Below are 23,978 nucleotides of genomic sequence, written 5' to 3'. Positions count from 1 at the left end.
CCGATCCTGGCATCCTTGACACAGGGGCACCACTGTGGGCCCTGGCAGCCTCTGCTGCCTGGTGTTTATAAGCTTGATGGTGTCTCTTTGCCCTGAGGCTCAGAAACCTGGACGACTGACCACTTCGTGAGGCTTAGCTCCAGTTTGCAAAGAGCCCCCGGCCAGCAGAGTTGGGGATTTCTGTACCAGCAACGTGCTCCCGTCCACCCCCACCCCCACTATATTCCCTTCTACACTTGGTTTCCTCTTAACACGAAACAGCCAGTCATCCTCAAGTTCTATTTTGCCATGAAACCAAAAATTGATACTTGTTTTCTGTAGAAGTGAGTAGAAGTGGGCGTTACGCGTTTTACCCAGGAGGACACAGAGAACTTACCTGGCGGTGGAGTGAGAACTAAGCATCCTCATTCCCAGTTCTTCCTTGCGTGTACTTTTCAGCTGCCCACACTGTCTACGAGTTTCACTATGGTGACGGAGACACGGTTACAGGGAAATTCTAGGGGGAACCCTGCTCCCCTTGCTTGGCTGCAGCCTGTCTGGGAAGGAGGAGAGAACGGGGGGCTCTCTTGTCCCTTTGCTGTTGAGTCGAGGGGCAGGCTGGCCACCTGCGGACACCCTCTGTGGTTGCTGCAGACTGTCTCCCTTCCCACCCAGTGCCCTCCTGCTTGAAGAGCACATGCCTTGTAGAATCTCCTAAGAAAGCATCGGGCTATTGAGGCATCCAAGCATTCCTGTTCTGGACTCCTTGTTTCTCCGAAGAAGGACAGAGGAACCAACTTCTTTATCGGATCCCGTGCCGGGCCTATTAATTGGGTATTGGGTCGCATTTACTTTTCACAGCAGCTTTGCAAATGGATTTGCATTATATTCATTTTATAGATGAGGAGACTGAAGTCCAGAGAGGTTCAGGGTGACTTTCAGTCTCCAAAATGCATCTTTTCTTGCAAATAAAGAAATTCGGTGTTAATTAAGAGGGCTGGAGAGCTGAGGAAGGTGACATTTGGAGTGGCAACAAATAATTGTGGCACAGCCCCAGTGCTTTAGGCTTCAAGAAAGCTGGTGCGGGCAGGGAAGTGTCTTCTCAGGCCCTTGACATAACATGTTCGTGGGGAGAATGGGTGGAAGGCTGTTGGCCAGAGACTTGGCCACCCTGCAGGTGTTCTCCTGAGTCCTTTGTTAGTGCCAGCCAGGCACATGCTTCCTGTGCATTTAGCATTTACCAGCTGCAGTGCTAGGAGCTGGAGATAGAGGTGAGCAGGACATGACCTTGGGAGGCAGCCATGAGAAGAACCAGGAAGTGGAGTCAAGTTATTATGGGTGTAATGGTGGAAATCTGAGCAGAGTCCAGATAGGACGTTAGAATGAGAGTGGGTTTCTGGGGCCAATGGGACACAGCCCGGGAGATGGCAACAACTGTGGCAAACCCGGAATGGGGTCCTCATTGCTCCTGAACCACCTTTGCAGAAGTCCTCACGGGCGACCTGGAGGAAATCGTGTCTCTGGCTTGTTAGAAAGGCTCAGGAGTGGTTTTAGAGGCCTGGGGGAAAGTGAAGGCAGCGTCTCTAAACGGAATTGACCCATGGAATTTCTGTAACCAAATTTCAGTGTCGTCAAGCACGGTAGCCCCGCTCACTTTTCATACCCTGCGTAGTTCATGGCTGCCTGATAGTTTACTGAAAAATAGTTTCTTTCTTTAAACATTTAACTTGAAGATGAAAATAAGGTGTTAGAAAGCATAAAGCAACAAGAAAGAATTGTCCAGAATCTTACCACCTGGAAGAAAGCATTGTGAAAGGTGCTTGATTTTTCTTTTTGAAAGTGGTAAGTAGATGTGTGTTTTGGATATATTGATTTTTCAGGTGTGCGTGTGGTCACATGGGCAGCCAACATTTTTTCATGTGGATTTCAGCTAGGCTTGACACCTGCCCCTTGATGAAAAGTAAACCACTGCCTTGTTTGTCTGCTGGTTTAACTGTGGATGGCATCTAGGGAGGCAGGTTTGCATTATGCTAAAGACTTGACAACTCGGGTGGTTTCTTTGTTGTAACCTTTCCCGTTCTTTAGAAGCAGAAATAATAGGGGTGAGTGGATGGATGCCTCTTAAAAGTATCAGGATGTGCTGTGGCCCAAGGGTAAGCTTTTTAGAAGTTAGTATGTGTACTGTGTTGTTTTAACTAATGAACCTTCTGGGCGTGAAGATAATGCGGTCAGTGAGGGCGGTAATGCTGTCTTGCCACTCACTCACCAGAGGGTCCCTGTCACCTAGAACGAGCTTGGCCCACTGTAGGGAATGCTTTTTCGATTAATTCGGGGCTTGGAAGACAGATGTAGTGGCCACCATGCTGATGGGGAGCCAGCTGAGAAGAAGGAAGTGTGGGCCACCGTAGGAGCATGCAGACCTTGTGGAGGACAGCCAGCCTTTCCCTCCCCCTCCCCCTCTTCCATGTGCGTGCGTGTGTGTGCGCGTGTGTGCGTGTGCGTGTGTGTGTCTGTCTCTGTCTCTCTGTCTGTCTCTCTCTCTTTCTCTCTCTCCAGTCTGTGCCTAAGTGCTGTGTGCTCCTCTCCTCTTTCCTGCACGGAAATGCAAGCATCCCGCGCAGCTCAGCTGGCTTGCGCCTGCCCCGCCCCCACCAACCCCTTGTGGGGCTGGAGGACCAGGTTGGCTTTACCTGATGGGAGCAGGCTCTTCTGAAACCGCTCGGATAACAAGTTGCTAGTGGCAGTGAGGCAACTGGATGCAGAGGCGGGCTGCGTTCCTATGATAATAGTAACTTGTGTTTTTATAATATATTTGATAGTCTAAATACTGTTCACATACGTTACTGTTCTCTTGATTTCATTGATGTATTAACCGGAGCCTGTTTCAGGATGTGATGGGGGACGTGGTGGGTAGAGGGAAGGGAACCAATCCTGAATGAATCCTGAAGCTCTGCTGGAGGCTGCCAAGTAGCCAGACACCGTGTGATGGAATCCTTTCTCTCCCCTCCCCCCACTGCCATGAGGGGCGTGGAGTGAGGGGAAGTTATTTTACAATAACTGGGAGTCAGAGCGATGAAATCTCCGCCCGTTATCACACAACAAGTTGGGTGAGAGCTGGGAAGTCTCACCCAGGCCACCTGACTCTTAGGCCCTCTGTGATCTTTCTCTTCTGCTCTAGCACCCAGCGTAATGCCCGGCCAAGAGCCTGCATCAATAAATATTTGTCGAATGTTAAATGAGGCTTAAAGAGACCATTCATGCTTGGCACAGGGGCAGACGGAGACAAACATGTTTCCTGGCCTCATAACCTTCACTTCCAAGTCTCGTGACCTTCAGCTGGTTGCCTAAGCTCTTCCAGCTCAGTTTCCTGAAAACTCATCTGAAAAATGGGTAAAGGACTTAGCAGAGCGCATTTTCTACAGTCAGATCTCAAATGTTAGATGATTTCTACTCCTTGCTGTTTTTCTTTTTCCTACCACACGGCTTCCCTTTTTATTTCCTTCACCTTCTAGAAAATAAATTTCTGATGACAAACTGTAGTGTTGGATAACAACGGCGAAAAAAGCATTCCCGGCAACCACAGTGGTCACAGGACTGGTGTTTCACAGCGCTTAGGGTCCCCGGGCTGCTAGGTGCTCCCCCAAGCCACTCCCCACAGCCATGATTTGGCAACAGCTCTGATGGGAAGAGTTGTTGTTAGCTCCCATTTTATAGAAGAGGAAACTGAAGCTCAGCGAGCTACTAAGTAAGCTGCCCAAGGCCTCTAAGGTAGTGAGTGGTCTGGGATTCAAACATCAGAATTGGTTTGACTTCCCAGTCTTTACGCTGCACTTAAAACTTAACTCCCCACATGCACGATGCGTTCTGGGCATTTTCCTATGTTCCTTGGCTGGTTTACAGCCCGGACCTTTGCTTTCCCCATTCTCAGGGTACATGGTCGGTGCAGGAGGAAACCCACACTGTCTTTGGACAGAACCAGGGCTGGCGATGGTCCCCGGTCAGAGGGCCAAGTAGTTGACCCTTATATTTCTGCCCAACGGTGGTAAGCCAGGAGCACCCGGGAGTTCTTTGAATTTCCCTTCCCCAACTGTCTACCTCTTTAGGCAATGATTTTAACAGACGAGGTTTTAAATCTTACTGATATCTCTGAAGAAAGATAGAGAAGGAAAAAAAAACACGAAGTCACGGCGTGGGAGAAAAGTGGCAGTTTATTTTTGAAATTTTTTTTTCCTTTTCTTTTTCATTGTTCTTTTGTATACTTGTAAAACCTCTTTTGGATAGTGATGTTGTGTGGTTTCTTGCTAGCCCTAGAGCAGCTGCTGCTGGATTTATCCTGATGCATTGCAACCCCCTGTTCTGTGGGCCAACTTGTGCCTTGTGTCTGCTGTTTGCAGAGAGCATAAGAGGCAAGAATCAGAATTCTGCTGGGGTTACAGACATCTAAGAAATCTCTTTAAGTTTGAGTTGGAGGGGAGAGATGCAGTGGTTTAGACCAGCAGATCTGCAGTTGAGCCTCCGTGTACCTAAGAGACCAGATAGAGGAGACCAGACGTAGTAATGGGAAAATTCCACTTCCCCAGGAGGCTGGGAATGAGTGAATTGGAGGGTTTTGTGGGGAGTAATCTGGAGATCTGAGGCTGGTTAACTAGGAATGTTTTTGGTCACTTTGCTTTATTTCAGGTTAAGTGTTCATTTCCCTTTAAGATCATACACATAGCTGGGGATTTACTTTTTTGGATGATTTGGAATCACACACTATCTCAGAGTTTTATTCTGATGACACTGGTTATATTAATAGCAATATAATAGCTAGCTAATAATATAATCGCTGGCATTTACTAATCACTTGCCAAGTGCCAAGTGTTTGATCCTTACAAGAGCTCTGAGAGATGGCTATTTGTTTATATTCCCGTTTTACGGATGGGGGAATCAGTGCTCAGAGAGGTGAGGTCATTTGCCCAAGTTCACCCCACTTTTAGACGGTCTGCTTTGATATCTTCTCTTAGAGTACCCAGTTCGTTTGGGTGTCAACCCTTGGCGCTCAATAAATGTTTTGGTGAATGAATGGAATTAAGGAGCTGGGATTTGAACTTGGGTCCGAGCTGCCTCTGGATGTGAGTTGGGAGCTCTGTCTGAATGCATGCAGTCCCCAGGACTCCTCTGTTTGGCTGCTTTGGATCCTCACAGTAGGAGATTTGATTAACCCAGCAGGGGCTCCGTGGTCCAAAGGAAAAGGAGCAGGGCATGTAGTGGAGGCAAGAACAGGGCTCCTGGGGTATTTCCTGGGCACTTGGGCAATAAAGGTGTGGCATGAACTGTCATTCAGGAGAATTTGCGGAATTAGCATCTTTTCCCTTCTGATGGTAGCAGTGCATGATTCACTTTGTTGCTCCCACGTCTTCAGAATGTGTTGGGCTGAACTCTGGAAGACCGTTTCGCTTGGGATTCACCTGTACGTGGCTTCTTCCTCTCGTGTACGCATTTGGGAAACTTCAGACAGCCGGAGTTGAATCCTCAAGGCAAAGCCCTTTACTAGGGTACATAAACAGGGATATCTTTAAAATACCCGCGTGAACAGTTTCTTACTTTCCCAGGTAGCGGCGGGTCGTTATCAGGTGGTGTGTTCACCAGGTGCCCAGCGCGGGCAGCCTCTGCGGACTTACTGCGTTTACTTCCCGGAATCCCACGTTTCTCTCTTGTCCCTTTTTACTGCCTACCACAGACTGATGAACCCCTTCAGCCTTCTACCTCTGAATACACTACTAATTACTCAGCTACATCCTACCAGGTATTATGCTGATCCCCATGTTATTACCCTCACTTTGCAGGCGACGATCGGGAGGCATTTGTCCAAGGCCCCAGATCCTAGACTGGAACCCAGGCATTCCAGCTCTTGGGCCTGTGCTTTTAACCATTCTGCTGTACCACCTTGCTCTGCATTAGTGAGCTTTTAAGTTCATTTTTAACCAACCTGCTGCTTCTACTATCTTCCATCAGCCAACTCCACGATGGGAACATAACATGGTGACCTCTGTCCATAGGGTTGGTTCAGGCTGCCAGGGAGAGCACAGGAGCTGCTTAAACGGATAGAAAGATGTTACTAGCTTCTCCCCTTCACAACCCAGCTCTTTCCTGGGACCAAGCCCTCTTGGACCTGAATCTTCCTCCTTTGAGTTCAGCCTGCCTTCCTCATCTTTCCACGGCTGTCAACAAACTGAGACCTGCAATCCCATCTCCCAGATCCCTGGGAGCTCTGGAAGTGGAGATGGCCACGTTCCGTGGTCAGAGCTGGTTGGGATTACAAATAAACTGAAGCCTGGGAAACTTTCTTGCTATTAATAGTGCAGACCTTTGGGGGAGGAAATAACCAAACTTGATGCTGTTGGAATTGATTTTGCCTGTCCAGATGACATACTAATGAGCTAAGTGGTTAGCTTCAGATCATTATTGCTCCTTCCCAGGCCAACTTCTTTTACAAACGAAAACCACAAAAGCAGAGAATAAGTTGGTATCAGAGAGGCACGGGGGGCCCTTTTGAGAGAGTGGAGGCTGGTCAGCGTAGGCCTGTGTGTGAGGAAATGAAGGTGGTGCTCACTTCAGAATTAGCTGTGTTGTCTAATCCCATTTCTACAACTGGGGCTCCTTTTTTTTTTTTTTTGGAAACAGGAGTTTGATCTGGTGTCTGGATTTTTGATGGGGGTATTTCTGTCTCTTCATTGCCTTTGGGTTATTTCAGAAAGTTTCGCAGCCCATAACGTGTCAGAGTTATGGTGCTGTCAACCATTCTCTCTCTAGGGAGAAAGTCGTGCCTAAAACAACCCTAAGATCCGTATCTCTTCAAATCACCCACTTTGATGATAACATCCATTGTTCTGCTCTTGGCTTCTTGGCGTTTGCTGGTCGCTGCATGTATACCATTAAAAACACAAAACAGCCCTCTATGTCCGATGTACCTGGAATATCCCCATGTTTCGGACGAGACTTTGGAAGTGGACAGAACTGTGTTTCCTTCCCCAATGAGGATATTGTGCTTGAAATATCTCCTGGTAGTTTATTATTAAAGGAAACCACAGGCTGGGGTCAGAGGCAGTTTCTTCTGCCTGGAGCCTGCTCTCTTGCCTCTTCTTTCTGGATCTTTCTTCTTTCCCCACTGTCTGCCCCACCTTCATTCAACCACCCCCCAGATGGTATGCTCTTCCTAGGGGTGGGCAGCCATTTGACGCGGTGGAGTTGGGGCGGTGCGGCTTTATGGCTACCCGTCCTCACTTGTTGTCCCTCTGGAACGTTAGGAAGGAATTTGGGGTGTGGACTTCCTTGAGTGACTGGGATTAGACCAGTCGAGTCTGCAGTCAGACAAGAAGTGTGTGGGCAAAGGGGAGCTATTGTGTGAGGCTCCTCCGGACAGAAAGCCTGCCTTCATCTTTTACTGTGCCTAATGGACAATTGAGACATTCAGCTTATGTCTGAAAGGAAAGCGGGCCGGAATGGTCTAGCAGACCTCCCAGACGAAGGCTCTCGTAGGAGAAGCAAATAGAGACAAGGATTACCAACAGGGAAAACAACTGGGGCAGAGTCCTGGGAGAGAATGTTTATTTCCTTGCTCTCTAGGAGGGATTTGGAAAGCACCATAATCCTGGGTTAGGAGTAATTTGTTACAGCAAGATGATACTTGAGTGGCAGGCCGCTTCTGGCTGAGGCAGCGGGACTTGTGTGCAGGGGGGTCGGGGCCTCCAGAAGGTCAGCCTCACTAAATCTTCACCCTGGCTCTGGGGTTTGTTCTTCCCCGAGCAAAATTAACCAGAGGCGCTGCTGACCTTTCGGCTTCCTGGGTGTAGTGTTACGAAGCATCTCCCCATGCTTGTCACAGCTAGAATTGGACAATAAAAATTTGGACAGGGAGACCTTGCTGGAGCCACTGGCCTCATTGAGAGGTGACAAGGGGAAAAAAAATAAAAAGGAAACACAGTGCGGTTCACAGTTTCAGTTCGAGTTTGAGGCCAGGTCTGTGTTGCATTTGGTTCCTTCGTCCACTGACTAACGCACGTTAATTGACTGCCAAATGTTTCGTTGTTGTTGTTGTGGAATGGGGGGAAGACATGCGGATTAGGAAGGAACATCTAATCAGAAAAATTCAATTCTGGAGAGCTCCCGGCCTGGAGAAAGAAGGGAATTTTTCAGTTCTTGATTTTAATATATGCTGCAATCTGGTGATTTGTGCAGTTAAAATAACCCTTCCAAGTCACCAGGGCCCTGCTACTCCCTGACTTTGTACCTCTCAAAGACCATCTGATGGCTACATCTCTAACAACTTACATGGATGACCTGTAACTTCAGGCTTTTAAAATCCCCTGTGCAGTTAGAGGAAGAAATAATAGCAAATTTTAACTGTCTTGGACCTCGTCTAACTCCTTTTCTTTACTTCATTTACACAGCTTATCCTTTGAGGTTGGAAAAATGGTGAGGAAGTCAGTTGGGAGACTTTAGACAGAGAGCGATTTTCACCCCCTCTCCCCCGCCCCTTTTTATATGTAACATACGTCCTTTTTATTTATTAAGTTTATTGGGTGACATTGGTTAATAGCATTATACGTTTCAGCTGTACAATTCTAATTAGAGATGATACATCATCTGTATAGCGCATCGTGTGCTCACCACCCAGAGTCTAGTCTCCGTCTGTCACCATAGATTCGACCCCCTTTATCCTGTTCATCCCCCTCCAACCCCCTTCCCCTTTGGTAACTGTCCTTCTATGACCTGTGTCTATGAGTTTGTTTGTCCGTTTGTTGCTTTCTCTTTTATATCCCACATAAAAGTGAAATCATGATTCTTGACCTTTCCCGGATGACTTATTTTACTTAGCATGATACGCTCAAGATTTATCCATGTTGTCGCAAATGGCAGTATTTCATCTTTTCTTATGGCTGAGTAACATTCCATTGTATGCAGGCACCACATCTTCTCTATCCAGTCAGCCATCGAAGATACTTAGGTTATTTCCATGTCTTTCCATGCCCGGTTTCTAGACAGAGAAACTGAGGTACAGAGACATGAGCTGCCTGAGGCATCGGACCGTGGACTGTAGGAGTCAGGCTTCTGAACTGTACAGTTCTGTTCACTCAGTGGCCCCACTTGATTTGTTTTTAGCTCTATGCCTTGAAATAGTCATCACACACTTCTGTCTTCTCTCCTGTGTCTCTTCATCAGCATTTTAATCCAGGGTAGACTGTGTTCTTTCCATCTTTCATGAAGTCTTGGCATTGCCGTGCCATTGAAATGGTCTCTCCGCAAGATCCAACACCAACCAAAATCGCTTTTGGAAATTGCTTGTTTTCCCCAAGAAGCGTTGGAGGGTATAAATGTTTTTTGTAAAGAATTGGTTCACCTGTTTTTCAGTTCATTGTTTATGCATTATGGCATGATGTATGTATCCGTGATTGTGTGTGTCTCTTTCCCACCCATTTAAAGTATACAGCTCAGTGGATTGTAGTATATTTACAAGGTTGTGCAAACACTGCACTATCTATTTCCAGAACATTTCATTACCCCCAAAGAAACTCTGTACCCGCTAGCAGTTACTTTCCACTCTCTCCCCCGCTTTCCCCCCAGTGCCTAATTGACTCTCTGTCTGTATAGGTTTACCTATTTTGGCTATTTCATATAGAAGGAATCATACAATATGTGACCTCTTTTGTCTGCCTTCTTTTAAGTTAGCATAATGTTTTCAAGGGTCATCCCTGTTTTTATTGCCAAATAATAGTATTCCATTGTGTGGGTTTGCTGCATTTTAGGTATGCATTCATCAGCTGTGACTCGGTGCCTCTTATCCCAGTATGAGCCATATTCACTGAGCTCCTAGTGATGCCCACACTTGGTCCCTGAGCTGCTCCATGTCTTCCAGCTTATTTTCCTGGTCTGCAGGTGCCTATATCCACCTGAGCGTGCCTGTAGAGAAGCAGGCGGTAACGAAAACATTTCAATTAACTGGGCTGTACTTGGCCTTTTTATAAGAAGCGGTAATAAAAACTGTGGTGACCACAAGGTAGGTCGTCTCTGGTCTGTCTCTGAACGTGAGGTTCCTACAGTGGCGTGCAAGCAATTCATCATTTGTTAGTCACCATCTGGGGGGCTGGAGACTGAAGATGGGGTGAGCAAGATGGGAGGGCCAGGGCTCCTCCTCTCAAGTTCTTCCAGGGGCTTCAAGCCTTGTGACCTGTAGCTCAGAGACACTTGGGGGCTTATAGCAGGGCTGACATTTGCTTGGAATCCACAGCCTTTTGTGGAGGAACTGTCTTGAGGCTGCCTGAAGACTTGGAGTTGGCTAGTCCTGGGGTGCTTTTGGTTGTGACAGAGCGAGATCTGTCTCTGAGGCTGATTCCCCCTCACCCCTCCCTCCCTGTGAGGATGGGGGCTGCACCATTTCTTTCGCCCCATGCATCTTTTTGCTCTCCCATGGAGGGCATCTATTACCTAGTCCTCTTGGACTTTTTTGGGAGTCTCAAAAAAAGAGTTTTGGTCTCAAAATCCCAAAGCTCTGCACTTTGGTTCAGAATCCCTAGTAACTGCCTGGCTAAGTCACTTCATTTCCCTTTGCCTCACTTTCTTCTCTTTTATAATGGGCTTGGAGATTGTCTACTTTGACCACCTAAAAAGGATGTAATAATAATTTCGAGGGTTAAAAGAGCCTTTGAGAAAGTAATACAGGATCTGCAAGTATACAACGTGCTCATTACTGGCACTGCCCCAGCACTGACAATTTATGCTAATGACTGATCATCGGAATCACCAGGCAGGTTGAGAAAAAAATACAGACCCCCAGGCCTACTTCCAGACAGTTTGATTTAGCAGGTCCTAGTGGGCCAGGAGAAAACTTTCTAAACCAGCGAGGTTTGGGAACTGGGACCACGTCACCATCATGAACGAAATCTTCCTCGTGTTAGTCGGGTACCATTCATTAGCTTATGGTTCTCTTGACTGGGTCTTAGATGACTTTTCTAGGTCTCAGAATATCTAGTCCACACTGGGGACAGAGCATATGCTTTGTAAATGCTGCATTAATTCATGTGTTAGAGTCCAAAGGGGTTTTTGAGATCATGTTCCCCAATTTCCTACTAGACACTTAGGCTCAGAGTGGGGAAGAGGGTGCCCAGGGAAGGAGTGAAGCGATTGCCCAGGTAGTGGCAGGGCTGGGCCTGGAAAGTAGGTCTCTGGACTCTCTTTCCCCTGCTGCTCCTCCCAGGAGCACACAGTCATAATTTTAAGATGACTTTTTGGAGAAGGTAGAAGGAAGGCCTTGGGCCCCAGCCTCAGGGGCCCATCTGGGTGTGAGAGGAAGGGCCTGATGAAATTCTGTCCAGCTTGTACTTCCATGAGCTGTGATACTGCCCACCTCCCCGGAAGAACCACTGACGTGGCAAATGCAAAAAGACCTTGGTGACAGGGGTATTGAATAATTGGCCAGGTAGAGAAAACAGGGAATCTCAAGTGCTGGCTATTGGATTTTTGTTTGTTTGCTTGTTTTGCTTTGTAGCTCTGGTAGACATAATTTTCTGGTAGACTTGGAGGAACATAATTGAATGGTTTGCCCAGCGACCAGGGGGGAAAAGAGAGATGCTAGATGTTGGAGAAGGATGATTTGTTCCTTTGGGGACCCTGAGATGTCCCCTTAGCCATGCCCTTGAGGCACTGATCACTGGCTGGGGTACAGGCAAGGATGCCCAGCAGTTGGTAAGAAAACCAGGAAAGGTAGAGGAAGTTCTAAGGCACGTCAGGATGAAGCAGAAACACCTGGTGGTCTGGAGCCCTGTGCACTTGACTGCCAGCTGACCCAGTGACCTCAGGCAAGCTGGGTCTTGTTCTGGCCTTAGATTCCTCCTTGGTCAAATGTTAACTGGTAACTTTCTGACCATTTACTTCAAAGGGTTATTGGGAATGTGGTTATGAACTCCAAAATACGTCCTATAAATGTGAAGCGATACTGTTAGGACCCTTTAGATGGTTATGTATAGTAAGGAAAAGGTTAACTGTAAGGGTTTTATTTTAAAATTGTATAATGACTAACGCACAGAGAAGGGGTAAAACTATTAAATTGTTGTTTTTACACAGGTGCCTTGATATCCTGTCCCCCCCTCCCCCATGGTTCTTTTATGTTGAAAAATAGGACAACTTGAAGGGAAACATTTCCAAGTTCCTGCTATGTTTGGTTTCATTAAAGATGAAAAAGTCAATCCTAACATCTTACTGAATTTTTTCTGTGGCTTTCTTCCTTCTCCAAGTTCAGAGTGTACCCAGCCTTCTGAGGTCTTTGGTTTTCTTTTCCTTGGTAACGATAGTAAATACTCCCAACCAGCAGAAATCATACATTCCTGAATTTTCTTTCTCTAATGCAGTCATGCTTAATAGGCAAATAAAGCCTCTTTAAGTAGAGCCTCTATCTTAGGCTCTCTGTGAAATTTTCAAAAGGAGCAATTCCTGGATTATGTTTTAACCTAGGACAAAGCAGCCTAATCTCCTATACCTTCTGCATCTGCAGGAAGATTGGTCACACATTTTGTAGTGGTGGCCCAAAGGGTCCTGCAGGACTTTGAAGACTTCTGAAATAATTTCACATAGTTTTACTGTTAGGTACGTGTGATCAGTGCCAACTTTTGGGAACCTGTTGGTATCTGTATGATTCAGAGAGTAGGACAGAGTATTGAATTAATCACAACGTCTTCTATTTTAATCATTGGGATAAATTGGGATTCCCTGACCCCTAGGGCAACATTACTTATTTATAGAAGATGGGCTGAATTTTCCATCTTCCATTTCTGAGAAATGAAGTCGGTTCAGAAAGAGCTGGCCAGGTCGATTCTTTTACAGACCCGTGTGTGTGGCCGTGTATTAGAGACGGGCCCCACGGTATGAACCCCTCCTGAAGAGTCGTGTACGCGCTCTTGGCACTGATACTTGTGCTTCCTATTGTCTCGCTAAGACTTTTTTCCCCCCCCCTCTTCTTATGATGAGTGGCTCCGGTGACCTTTTGTGAAATCCAGTGATATGAACCTCGTAGTCATTACATCCCTTCCCAGTCACACATTTGTCGTAGTGTTGGCGAGGGCCACCGTGAGGCTGCCCACGGAGGGTGGGAGCAAGTCACCTTGCAGGGAGGAAAGATGGACGACTTTGGACATGATCGGCATAGCTCTCAGTTTTGGATGTTTAGGCAATGTAGCGACTTTCCATTTTATAAGAAACAACATGCACAACTTTCTGGCACTGTGAGTTAGGAAATCTTAGCAGTTGAAATCTATCATGAGGATGGTTTCCAATTAATTTGAATTCTTGTAAGATGAATTTTTCCAGGGAAAAGCACCCCTACTGAGAAATAGCTTGGATCGAAAAAGCTGTTTTTTGTTGTTGTTGCTTTTGTGCTTTGGTAAAGGATGTCTATCTACCAGGCAGGGGTGGGGAGCAAAACCTTCACAAGTTATAAAATCAGACCTTTTCTGGGTGGTAGGTTTTCGGGAGGAGCTAGTTTTCTGGAAGAGACCGGTTTCATCTCCACTCCAGAGTAAGTCTGTTCAGCCACCCTGTTCCTGTCCTGAACTCTGCATTCTGCCTGAGCCTGTGCCTAATACCATCTGTTGGTGGCAGACAGCGTTGGCACAGCGTGGGTTGTATTCCAGTTTTGTGATGTGTGAAACTTGTACATGTTGGAAAGCACTTGAGAGAGGCGATGCTGAACCTAGAAAGTCGATCCCAAGGCACACAGGGTATATCACCCATGACACGAGAAATTTCTGGTACTCCTTTGTGGTGATTTGATGACACGTGACATGTTGCCAAGTGTCTCCTGAGAAGTGAGTGAGGACTTTGAAACACGTGAGCCTTTTCCAGTCAGAATTGCTCAGGGATTTTCAGACTTCCATTTTAGAACGGAAGGATCATCATTTCAGTGAGGCTGTGGTCGAGTGGTTAGACCTCATGACTGGGAGTCACGGCCAGAGAGCTCAGATTCTTTTCCAAACTTTGCCCCCAAAACTGGAGTCTGCCAGTGATGATTCAGTCCAAAATGTTGTTTTGGGGCCACCGAACATGCTGTCCTATGTGACTGTGTTTGGCTGTCTGGCCTTTAAGTCCTGATGAAGGTGTGAACCTTTCTGACATGCTCTTCAGGCCTTTACACATTTATTCCCTAAGCCAGCAATGGCAAACTACGGCCCACGGGCCAAAGCTGGCTGGCCGCCTGTTTTTGTATGGACTGTGAGCAAAGAATGATTTTTATTATTTTTAAATGGTTGGAAAAAAATCCAGAGAAGAATAATTCCTGACACAGGAAAATCATCTGAAATCCAAATTTTAGTGTCTGTAAGTAGTTTTATTGGAACACAGCCATGACATAATACAAGTACACACACATGTATTGGCTGAGTTGTGTGGTTAGACCAGGCATGGTAATGGGTCGCAAAGCCAAAGATAATTTATTATCTGGCCCTTCACAGAAAAAGTTGGCCAACCCTGCCCTGAATAAATAAAGGGACGGACTCCACTTGCCCATCCATCTGTAGAATGGAGGGAATGAAAGGAAGTGGTGCCGGGAAGCCGCTTTGGTGTTTTATCAAGGATGTGGCGTTTCCTGGCAATCTTCGTCATTCTCATCATCGTTGTCCTGTTTGTTTAGAAGCTAAGTTTGTACCCAGACCTCCGCAGCCCTCAGGTGGCAGCTTCTCTGAGCAGCCTTTTCCATGCCATTCTTGCTACCCAGGCTGGGTTTACAAGGATGGGGGTGCCTTCATGGCAGCGGGTTCTATCAGGCCCGCGTGCACCTAGATCCTGGAGGGGTCTTCTGGTTTGGGAGAACCCTCTCCACTTGCCTTTTCTTTTTTTGTTGTTTTATTGGGGGATTGGAGAAGGAGAAATTTGAGATGTGTACTTTTTTTCTTTTTGCTGACAATTTAACAGGCTTTTAAATTGCCTTGATTCCTTTCAGGCCAGTGGTATTGTATATATTTTGAGACTTTGTCCACAGGTCCAAAGCTTAACTTAAGTTCCCTGAGACATATCATAAAATATGATTTTGGGGAAAAAACCTAATGGGCCGTGAGCAGAACATTATTATTAAACAAAGGACGAAACACTTAAGAGGAGATGGCCTTTTTTTTTTTTTTAAAAAAAAAATGAAAGTCAAGCAGACTCCATTTCAACAGTTTTCAATGCAGGAATTCCCACAGCCCCATTTGATTGCAGTTTGTTGAAAAGTTTAATGTTTTTGTAAGCAATTCATAATTTCCATGTTGAGCAGCCTAAAAGGAAGAGAGCTGGAGCCCAGTGTTGTTTTTATAGTGGGATGGTGGGAACTTTTTTTTTTTTTTCTTCCCCAAAAAGGATATAAAACCGAAGTTGAACTATTGGGAAAATGTGGCGTGGCTTTCCAACTGGTTCGTAAATCCGAGATGCTTCTTTCTTCAGGTCTTCCTTTAGGACCCAACAGAATAGAATTTCCTGCTGCTTAAATTCTCCAGGAAGGAAAAGATTTTCCTCTAGGCTATAATAGTACCTAATTTCCTTTTTCTTCCCTTTATTTATTTATTTTCTCTATTAATAAGGACCAATTGTAGAAGATGAAGAGACCTGGGAAATCCATCACTTTTGGAGGAGGTTAATAACTTCCTTTAAAAAATCCTGACATAATACTGACTTCCCCTAAAGAAACCTTGTCAGCCTGAATGCCAGTTAAGATCCAAGGGAGGGGGCATTTATTTGGGGGGACCCAGCCAGTCGATGGGTGGGATCAAGTTGCTTTGGGACGGAGAGGGTGGGGCTGTCACTGTAGAGTCCGAGCAAGCCATTGGGATTGGGATTGCCTTCCTCTACCATCTGGATTTGGTTAGCTCTCTCTGGGCAGTGGGGCCGAGTCTCATTTCCTCCAACCAGTAATGTTATATAGGCAGTGATCCTGGGCTGCCCTAACATAATTGAAAATTATGTGTATTGTAGGCTTGGAGCGCTGAAATGTAGGCTCATAAAAATATGTGGTGCAGGTAGCCCGCGGAGATTGGATATGGCACACAATGAAGCTTTTATGTAAAGTAAGAATTATAAGCCTCCACATTAATATTGCATTATGGGTATGATAATTCTTGGGTGGGGTCCTCCGGGCAGGTCTGTCATCTTAAAGAAAGCCTACATTTCCGAATTCTATGGAGCTGGTACTTGCACGCAATCAAATCAGTTTTGCAGATGGTCAAAGACGAGAACTTGTCCATTAATCTAACACACCCACTGAGGGTAGCCTGAGCTATACGTGTGTGGTAGTGTAGACTCTGCTTGGCATGTTTCTTCCCAGGTTTTTCTGAGATGGAGAGGTGACTGTTGGCGGGTGCTCATTTTGGTTGGCCTCAAGGAAATGACTCTATTGAGTGGTTTTGACCAGTGAGGCCCATATATTTATGTGGCAAGTGAGAATGGGAAGAAGTCCGGATAAGACAGGGCAGAAGTAGATTCCCATAGTCTCTGGCTTGGGTTATGGGGCTGAGGGCGACCATGGAAATATTTACTTCAGGGGTTTTCGATTTGGGTTGATACTGCTCCTGAGCAAGGTGTTTGGAAATGGTTTGATTATGAAGGTGACTAGGGGAGCATCGCTGATAGTTCCTGTCTCAGGGCCCAGAATCCTAGAAATCCTGCAGTGCTTGGGGCAGCCCCTCACCCATTCTTAACCACAGACAGGACAAGCCTTTCAGATTACAGATGAAAAACTGAAGGTCCATAGAAGCAAAGGGATTCTATGCAAGGTCTTGTGGCAAGTTACCAGACCCGGGAACCAGGTTTCCTCACCATGGAATGCTTGTAGGTAAAAGCTCTGAAGAGGTAGAAGTCCCTCCAGCCTTGTATAGATCGGGGTTGGGAAAATGACTGTGTACTTTGGCACGTAGCTCGTGGGTTAAGATCTTCCAGCTTTACGTGCAACTGAGTTTGGTTTTCATTCGCCAGACAGCTCTATCTTTGAGGAACCCTGTGGATGGCTTTGGCCCTCCTCTGTCACATGAGATTTGAGCAAACCCTTTTTTCTGGACTGCCCTTTGCTGTCCTTTTTATTTCTGTTGAAATCTTTCTGTCTTAAGACTCTGTGCAGCTTTCCCCAGTCACTTTTCTCAGAAATCCCGCCTGCTGTCTTGGCATTCCCTGGGCACGATTCCATGAGTCTCTGCCACAGCTTCACCCCATTCTATCTTGACACATCTGTGTAGGACTTGGCTTCCTCCCGTGTGCATTAAGCTCCCTGAGGGCAGACATTTTTGTCTCCCCATAATGCTTCGTGAGAAGGCTGTGCACAGAGCAAGCTTTTTTTTATTTTTTGATTTATTGGGGTGACAATTGTGAGTAAAATTACATAGATTTCAGGTGTACAATTCACAAAGCAAGCTGTAATCAGTGCTCACCAAGTAAAATTTTTTGTAGAGTTAATATTAAAACCAGCCTCTGGGTCTCTGAAAAGAGCAAGATGGCTCCTTATGTACTTTCTAAGCATTAACTGATGTTTTAATCAATTGGCCTTCAGAGGTACAGAGGCCATTATTGATGTTCTTATTAAAATCTTAGCATTGTGTCTGAGTTTTGTTTGGTTGTCTGAAGTTTTCCTGAGTGAAATTGTGTAATGTCACCAATAAAAGTCAGATACCAGGAAGTTGATTCTACGTGATTCTACGTAAATCCTCTGTGACCAGGCAGCCACCTTACCTCAGTTTCCTTTATCTGTATAATGGGGAGTTGGGTCAACTGATTGTCCAGGTCCCCCTGAAAGCTGCCTTACCACTTTTGACAGAAGTAGCTCCCTCTCCCGGTGCCGTGTTTTCATTTTCTACCTCAGAGAAGGGCGGGGTATACATAATGGGCTTATTATATCTTTATTTTCCTTTCCATGGTAAACCTGTCCATATTTAAGAATTTCTCTGGCCTTTTGAGATGAATGTATAAATTTCATCGTGCCCTGTTTGTGCATCTCTTACCAAGAAATGGTTTTGTTTTATAAGCTTTTGGGTTGGATGAAGAACTCCACCCTCACCTTACTTGAGTAAGTTCTAGTAGAGGACAGTTGCACATGTCTACCTAGCTTTCTTTAAAGTGAAGGATGATGGCTTTTTAGAAATGAAGGTTCCTGAAAGAGCAGATTCAGCATCTCTTAGGACGTGGCTTGAGACATTGGCTTTCTTCCTTCAGAAAAGCTCTGTGTTCCTTCTTCTGTCTCCCGCCTCCCCAGTGTTTCCCTCTAAACGAGCTTATATTAATGCAGTCATTTTGTCTGAAACCATCTGTAGTTGCCAATAATGTTGATGTTGTGTACATGTACCTGTTGAAAAAGAACTCTACGGAAGAACCTGTTGGTGTTGCATGATTTTTCTGTTGTCGCTGTTATTTGCATGCTTTGAAGTGTTCCACTTTCTGATGCATGTATCATGTACCCCAAGAGTTGTTTTGCATTTCTTTTCTAAAGTCGTTTTCCATGTTCGTTTCGTTTGCTCCCTCCAGTACCTGCAGATGAAATGGCCACTGCTTGATGTCCAGGCAGGGACCCTCCAGAGCAGACAAGCCCTCAAAGATGCCCGCTCTCCATCACCGGCACACATTGTGGTAAGTGACCTCGCAAAGGCAATCGCTTCCTTCATTGGGGCAGAGATGAAGAAAACGTTCTTTTGTTGACAACAGGCTTTTTTTTCTTATTTTCTTTTATCAGTTTCTCTTTCTTTAAAAAAATTTCGTTTGGTATATTCTTGGTTATGATTTATATCTAGAAGGTACTTGTTTTCTCCTATTGGACCTTAGTGATTATTACCTACCTGGAAAATTTCCCACCACTCTTTCCTCCTAGTATTGGGTTAGAATCTAGCTTCGTGGGCTCCAGTTAATAGGGCACAACCTCCATGGTGTGGGGAAGACTGGACAAGGTATCAAAGCAATTTTTGAAAATACAAAACCCAAAGTTTTTCCTGAAAAAGTCATTTAGGGGAGGTGAGTTGCAGCGAAGGGAATTAGAAAACTCAAAAGGGTAGCCCTGGGTTTGAGACTTTGCAACCTTCTGTTCTTTTCCCCAATTTATCTTAATTGTTGGAAAGGAACATTAGACACTCACATCAGAAAAATTTCTTCTGTGCTGACTGATTGATCCAAGAAATGAACTTAGACAGGCTTAAATTAAATTTAATCTGTACATCCATGGCATTGAAAATGTGGGGGTTTAGAATAGGAACCATTTGTTTGTAGTACTAAGAGACTACAACATAACGTGTGTGTCTACATATATTTTTAATGCACTTTCTAAGGATTTTGTAGACTCTGAAAGTGGAATTTATAAATTAACCTCTTGAGAAGATAGCTCAGCCTTATTATAATATTCTCTTCTATACATTTATATCATGAGCTGGACTTTTGAAATAATTAATGGAAGACATTTTTATAACGAATCCATGACAGGTAGAATTATGCAAAAGCATGAAAGAATTCATGTATTTTTAATTTAAGTATCACACAATGTTATCCATTAATATATTTTGCCTCTGTGTTACTTGTAATTTCTAAAATGGCAAAATAATTTTTTTCAGTAGAAAAATAACAAGATGCATTGTGTCAAAATTCAGGCTAACTGCCTCCTTATTTTGTAGCTTGCTATAATTGAGTATATATTATTTAATGAATTATGCCTCTATTGTAGGAATATTAAATATTTCTGTAAGTGTGTATATGTATCACAAAATAATTTATTTCCTCAAAGCCACATCTTGAGCCATTGTTTGTGAAAATGCCTTACAAATTTTTGTTGTAAGTGAGGCATGTGGAAAGAAGGTTGACATTTTCCAGAAGCTTTCTCCTCCCTCCCACCCCACAATAAAATGGATGCTCATAATTACACATGCTCTTGTAGTGCCAAGATTTCAGGGCTGGAAGTGACCTTAGATCAGCTAGGCTCAACCTGCTCTCAGAAAAGGAAACAGGCCCAGAGATGCCTTAACTGAATTGCCCAATGTCACACGCTATGTTAGTGGCCAGAGCAAGGGCTGGACCCAGTTCTCTTTCCAAGGCTCCCTTTCCAGGGCCTTGTGGAATGTTCTCTCCTAAGGGAGAGAAAAGTGACTTTCTGTGGCTGGTTCTGCTTTGCTTACTATAAATCAGGTCATCATCAGGGACAGTGTCATAGGTGTAGAGAAGTTGTTGGCTTGGGGGTTCTGATGCAGCTTTCTCCTAGAAAAGCGAATGCCATGTAAAAAAAGTATATTAACAGTATCCCAAGATCTTCTTAAAAGTGTGATAGTTACAGAGTCCTCAAGGGTAAAATGAGGAAGCTTGTCTATTTCACTTTTGCGGCCTCCCTGAATTTCCCATTGTGGGTCTAGGCTTTGAAATTTATTTCTCTGCTGTTGTTAATGCCTGGCAGGACTCACCCACATTTTTATATGTGCAGAGAAAGGATGTTATCTTTAAGATCTCTTGGAGGCTTTTCCCCTTTGAGTGTGGAGAGAAAATGAAATTCTTCGAAGTGGCCCTGAGTGGACACAGCCCCTCCTGGGTTTGTCATGGAGGTTCCATGGGCCCTTAGTGGTGAGCATACACCTGTACAAGAGTGAGGATTTGTCCCCTGGGAGAGAGGTAGATGGTTGCCCTCCTTCTCTCTAACGCCCCGCCCCCCAAATCCCATAACAGTTGCCACTACTTAGGCTTTAAGCACTTTATTTTCATTTGTAGAATTAACAGTCTAAGCCGTTGGTAAAACACTTTTTTCCAAGCCAGTGTGGATTTTGGAGAGGGATGTAGTAAGGGGACTTAAGGTTGTTCCGTTCCCTCTGCTATTTATTAGAAGGCATGTTTACCGTAGCAACCACTCCAGAGCATACACCACCCTTTAGATGGAGACCCTTGTCCAAAGGAGCCACAGCTGGCAACTGGAATATGATCTGTTCCTTCTGCTCTGTTCCTGGGGATCTGGGGAAGGGCCGTGGCATGGAGGTTATGGTTTGGTGTGGAGGGTGGGCTCTGAGAGCTGGAGAGAGGAGAAAAGCCATAACTTGGACAAAAGGAAACCAAATTTATGAAATACTTAATGCTTGTGGCAGCTGACTTGTGTCTTTGGTTATATGAGTCACCCTGTAATTGCATTTCTGCCGTCTTCGGCTGACACTAAGGGCGAAGGAGGAGGATGTTGGGTGCTGCGTGTGGGGGGACTGTTCGTAGAGGGAGATGGGAAATTAAAGCAGAAGAAAGGCTGGAGATTGTTGAGCACATACAGTGATGGGAACTGAGGAGTCATATACTTTGTGACTATAAATTTATGATTACCGTTTCAATGGACACAGGACAGTGTGTCGACCAAAACTGGTGTGGCAGGTACAGTGTGTCTGTATTTATGAGGGGGGCATTCACTGTGCATGGTAATCATAGCTCATGTACCATCTGGCTCGACAGTGGCCAGAAGCATCTGGTTCATGTTCAGATTCACTGATGAATGGCTAACTTTTCTCTAGACACCGGGCTCTTCCTCACATTTTATTTTTCATTCTTTTAAAGAAAACATTGTCACATCACAGTGTTTCGTCAGACATGTTTCGAAATCATTGTCTAAGGATTGCTTCCTAATTTCTATGAAATTTGGATTTATTGTGATTTCTGGGCCAAGCTGTTTCATAGTTATTTTTAATGTTTTCTTTTGAAAATAGAGAAGTGTTCAGCGTTAGTAATCATTAGAGACTGTAACTATCACAGGTTGCTAAGAAAATAACTTTTCCCCAGTCCCGATTTGGGGCCGAATTTTCACATGGGAATTGAAAGCATTTTGTCTGGATATTTTAATCGGATTGGAGTTTTTTCATGTGGCATGTGGGTTACCACATCGTATAAAAAATTTGATGTGTAGAATAAATGTTCTTAACAAGTGGATTTCAATTGATCAAATAATACTTAAATTAAGAAGCCCCACAAATTTTAGTTCCTGTAATGGATACAGCATTTAATTTATGATAATCCACCAGCTCCTGATCTGTGTTTTAAAGAAAGTGGAAATTATTCCCCCATGATGATGTCTTGATTTTGTTGTGGTTGTTGTTGAGGGGTGGCCAAAAAATAGGAATTGACACAACAAATCTGTCACACCCTCCTTCTTCTTCACCTTCCCTTTCCCTCTTATTTCCTCCCCACACCCCCAGAAATCCATCTACTTCCTAAAATCTCAGAGACACAAGCCCCAAGTTCCAGATTCCTGCCCCCAGCCTCCCCACTCCCATTTTCTAATTCATATTAGAAAGCTCATATTTTTTTCTCTGTGGTGTTTTAAAATTTGTATTTTTAATTCTTTGTTCTTTTTTTTCTCTTCCAAAATGAGTTCCAAGCAGCTGGTTGTGCTAAGTGGTGGTGCTTAAGTCTTGGCCAAGCCGCCTCCTGCGGCTGGTAGGCAGTAGTGGGGTTTGGAGCTGCCCCCTGGGCACCACCCCGGTGTCTTTGCTGTACAAAGACTTTCATTTAACTTCCTTTATACTCAGCAAAAAACGATTCTGTATCAAAAATGGTGGTATTTTGGTATAGTATGTATCTTACAAAACGGCAAAAGGCTTCACAAGTTCCTACCATTTTATCTTGGGGGTTTCCTTTTGAAGTGGATGTGGAATTTTACCTTGCGGTACATTTCTAGTGGTTCTTGGTCTTGTGTGTTTTGTGGTGTAATGAGCATCGAGGTGTGGAATAGGAAAGCCGTCTGAATCCCGAGGAGCAAAGCCCTCTCTCCGGACTGTGTGGTGTGCTTCTCGTTTTGTTGTTGTTATTGCTTCAATGCTGAAAGAGAGCAGAAAACTCATGTGAAATACAGTGTGATGGGGAGAACTTCGGATGGGTCTCTGCTGTCTGCATTGAGCATTTTCAAAATAAGCACAGAGGGCATGGCGAGTGAACCTTTTCCTTTTTGTTTCTGAAGAGTTGAGGGGTGCTTGGGGCAGGGAACCTACTCATAGTTAGTAACAAAAACCTACTTTGAGAGCACCCTCTTGGTTATTAAATACATGCGGATGTTTTGATGGGTTACTTGACTTGGGTTGCATTCTGCCCTGTGCTGCCAGGGGCTTATTGACAGTTGGTATGTGCTGGGAGCTCTGTTGCTGGTTGAGAGCCAGAAAAACCATTGCAGCCCCTACCTGTGTGGAAGGCATTATGCCAGGTGCCATGAAGAGTGCTGGGCCTGTGAGGCTATGACCAGGGAGATGGGATTTCGACTGAGAAATTGGGGAGGATTACAGGCCGGGACAGCCCCCTGGGAACCTGGCGTTTAACAGGAGATTTGAAGCCTCGATTGGAATTGACCAGGTGAAGGTATGGGGGAAGGGGTGGGAAGTGCCAGAACATTCCAGGTAGAAGGAAAAACATGTGCAGAGGTCCATAGGGGGAGGGAGGGACCTTGACTGTGAGAGAAGCAGCAGGTCTGGAGGGTACAGGGCGAGTGGCCTAGGGAGGAGGAGATGGTGAGGATTTGGCGTTTAATCCTGACCATTGTGAGAAATCATTGAGGGGTTTTGGCTTGTGTTAAGCTGCTGGCAGTGGGGATGGTGGAAGTGGACAGATTTGGAGGGGACAAAAACAGAACTTGCTGGTATATTAGATGTTGGTATTGAGGGGGAAAGGGGGAGTCAAAGGCAGGTTGATAGAGAATGTGATGCACTGAACGGGGAACATTGGAGGGGAGCAGGTTTTGGGTGGAAGAGTTGTCTTTATTTTATTTTTCGTTTTATTCATTTCCGCTTTATTGATATATAAATGACATGTAACGTTGTGTAACTTTAAGGTATACAATGTATTGATTTTATGCACTCAAACATTGTAAAAGGATTACCGCCAGTATTAAGGCCCCATCAGGATACATAGTTACCATTTCTTTTTTGTGGTGAGAACATTTAAAATCTACTTTCTTAACAACTTTCAAGTATATTATACAGTATTGTTAACTATAATTACTATGCTGTACATTAGATCCCTAGAACTTACTCATTTTA

The 23,978-nt window shown here is 44.9% G+C and overlaps 1 protein-coding gene across 36 annotated transcripts in view; it reads left to right on the top strand.

Annotated features, from left to right (window-relative positions):
- TCF7L2 (transcription factor 7 like 2) overlaps window positions 1–23,978 on the top strand; it is a 193,633-nt gene that overhangs the window by 56,610 nt on the left and 113,045 nt on the right. For all 36 annotated transcript variants that reach the window (XM_033130032.1, XM_033130060.1, XM_033130056.1 and 33 more), the window contains one exon: window positions 18,487–18,588. In XM_033130032.1, the coding sequence (XP_032985923.1) occupies window positions 18,487–18,588 (102 nt within the window). The remainder of the gene's footprint in view (window positions 1–18,486; window positions 18,589–23,978) is intronic.

Source organism: Rhinolophus ferrumequinum, chromosome 16 (assembly GCF_004115265.2).
Source record: "Rhinolophus ferrumequinum isolate MPI-CBG mRhiFer1 chromosome 16, mRhiFer1_v1.p, whole genome shotgun sequence".
Lineage (NCBI taxonomy): Eukaryota > Metazoa > Chordata > Mammalia > Chiroptera > Rhinolophidae > Rhinolophus > Rhinolophus ferrumequinum.
The sequence above is the reverse complement of the archived record's forward strand: the minus strand, read 5'-3'. Positions and strand labels throughout refer to the sequence as shown.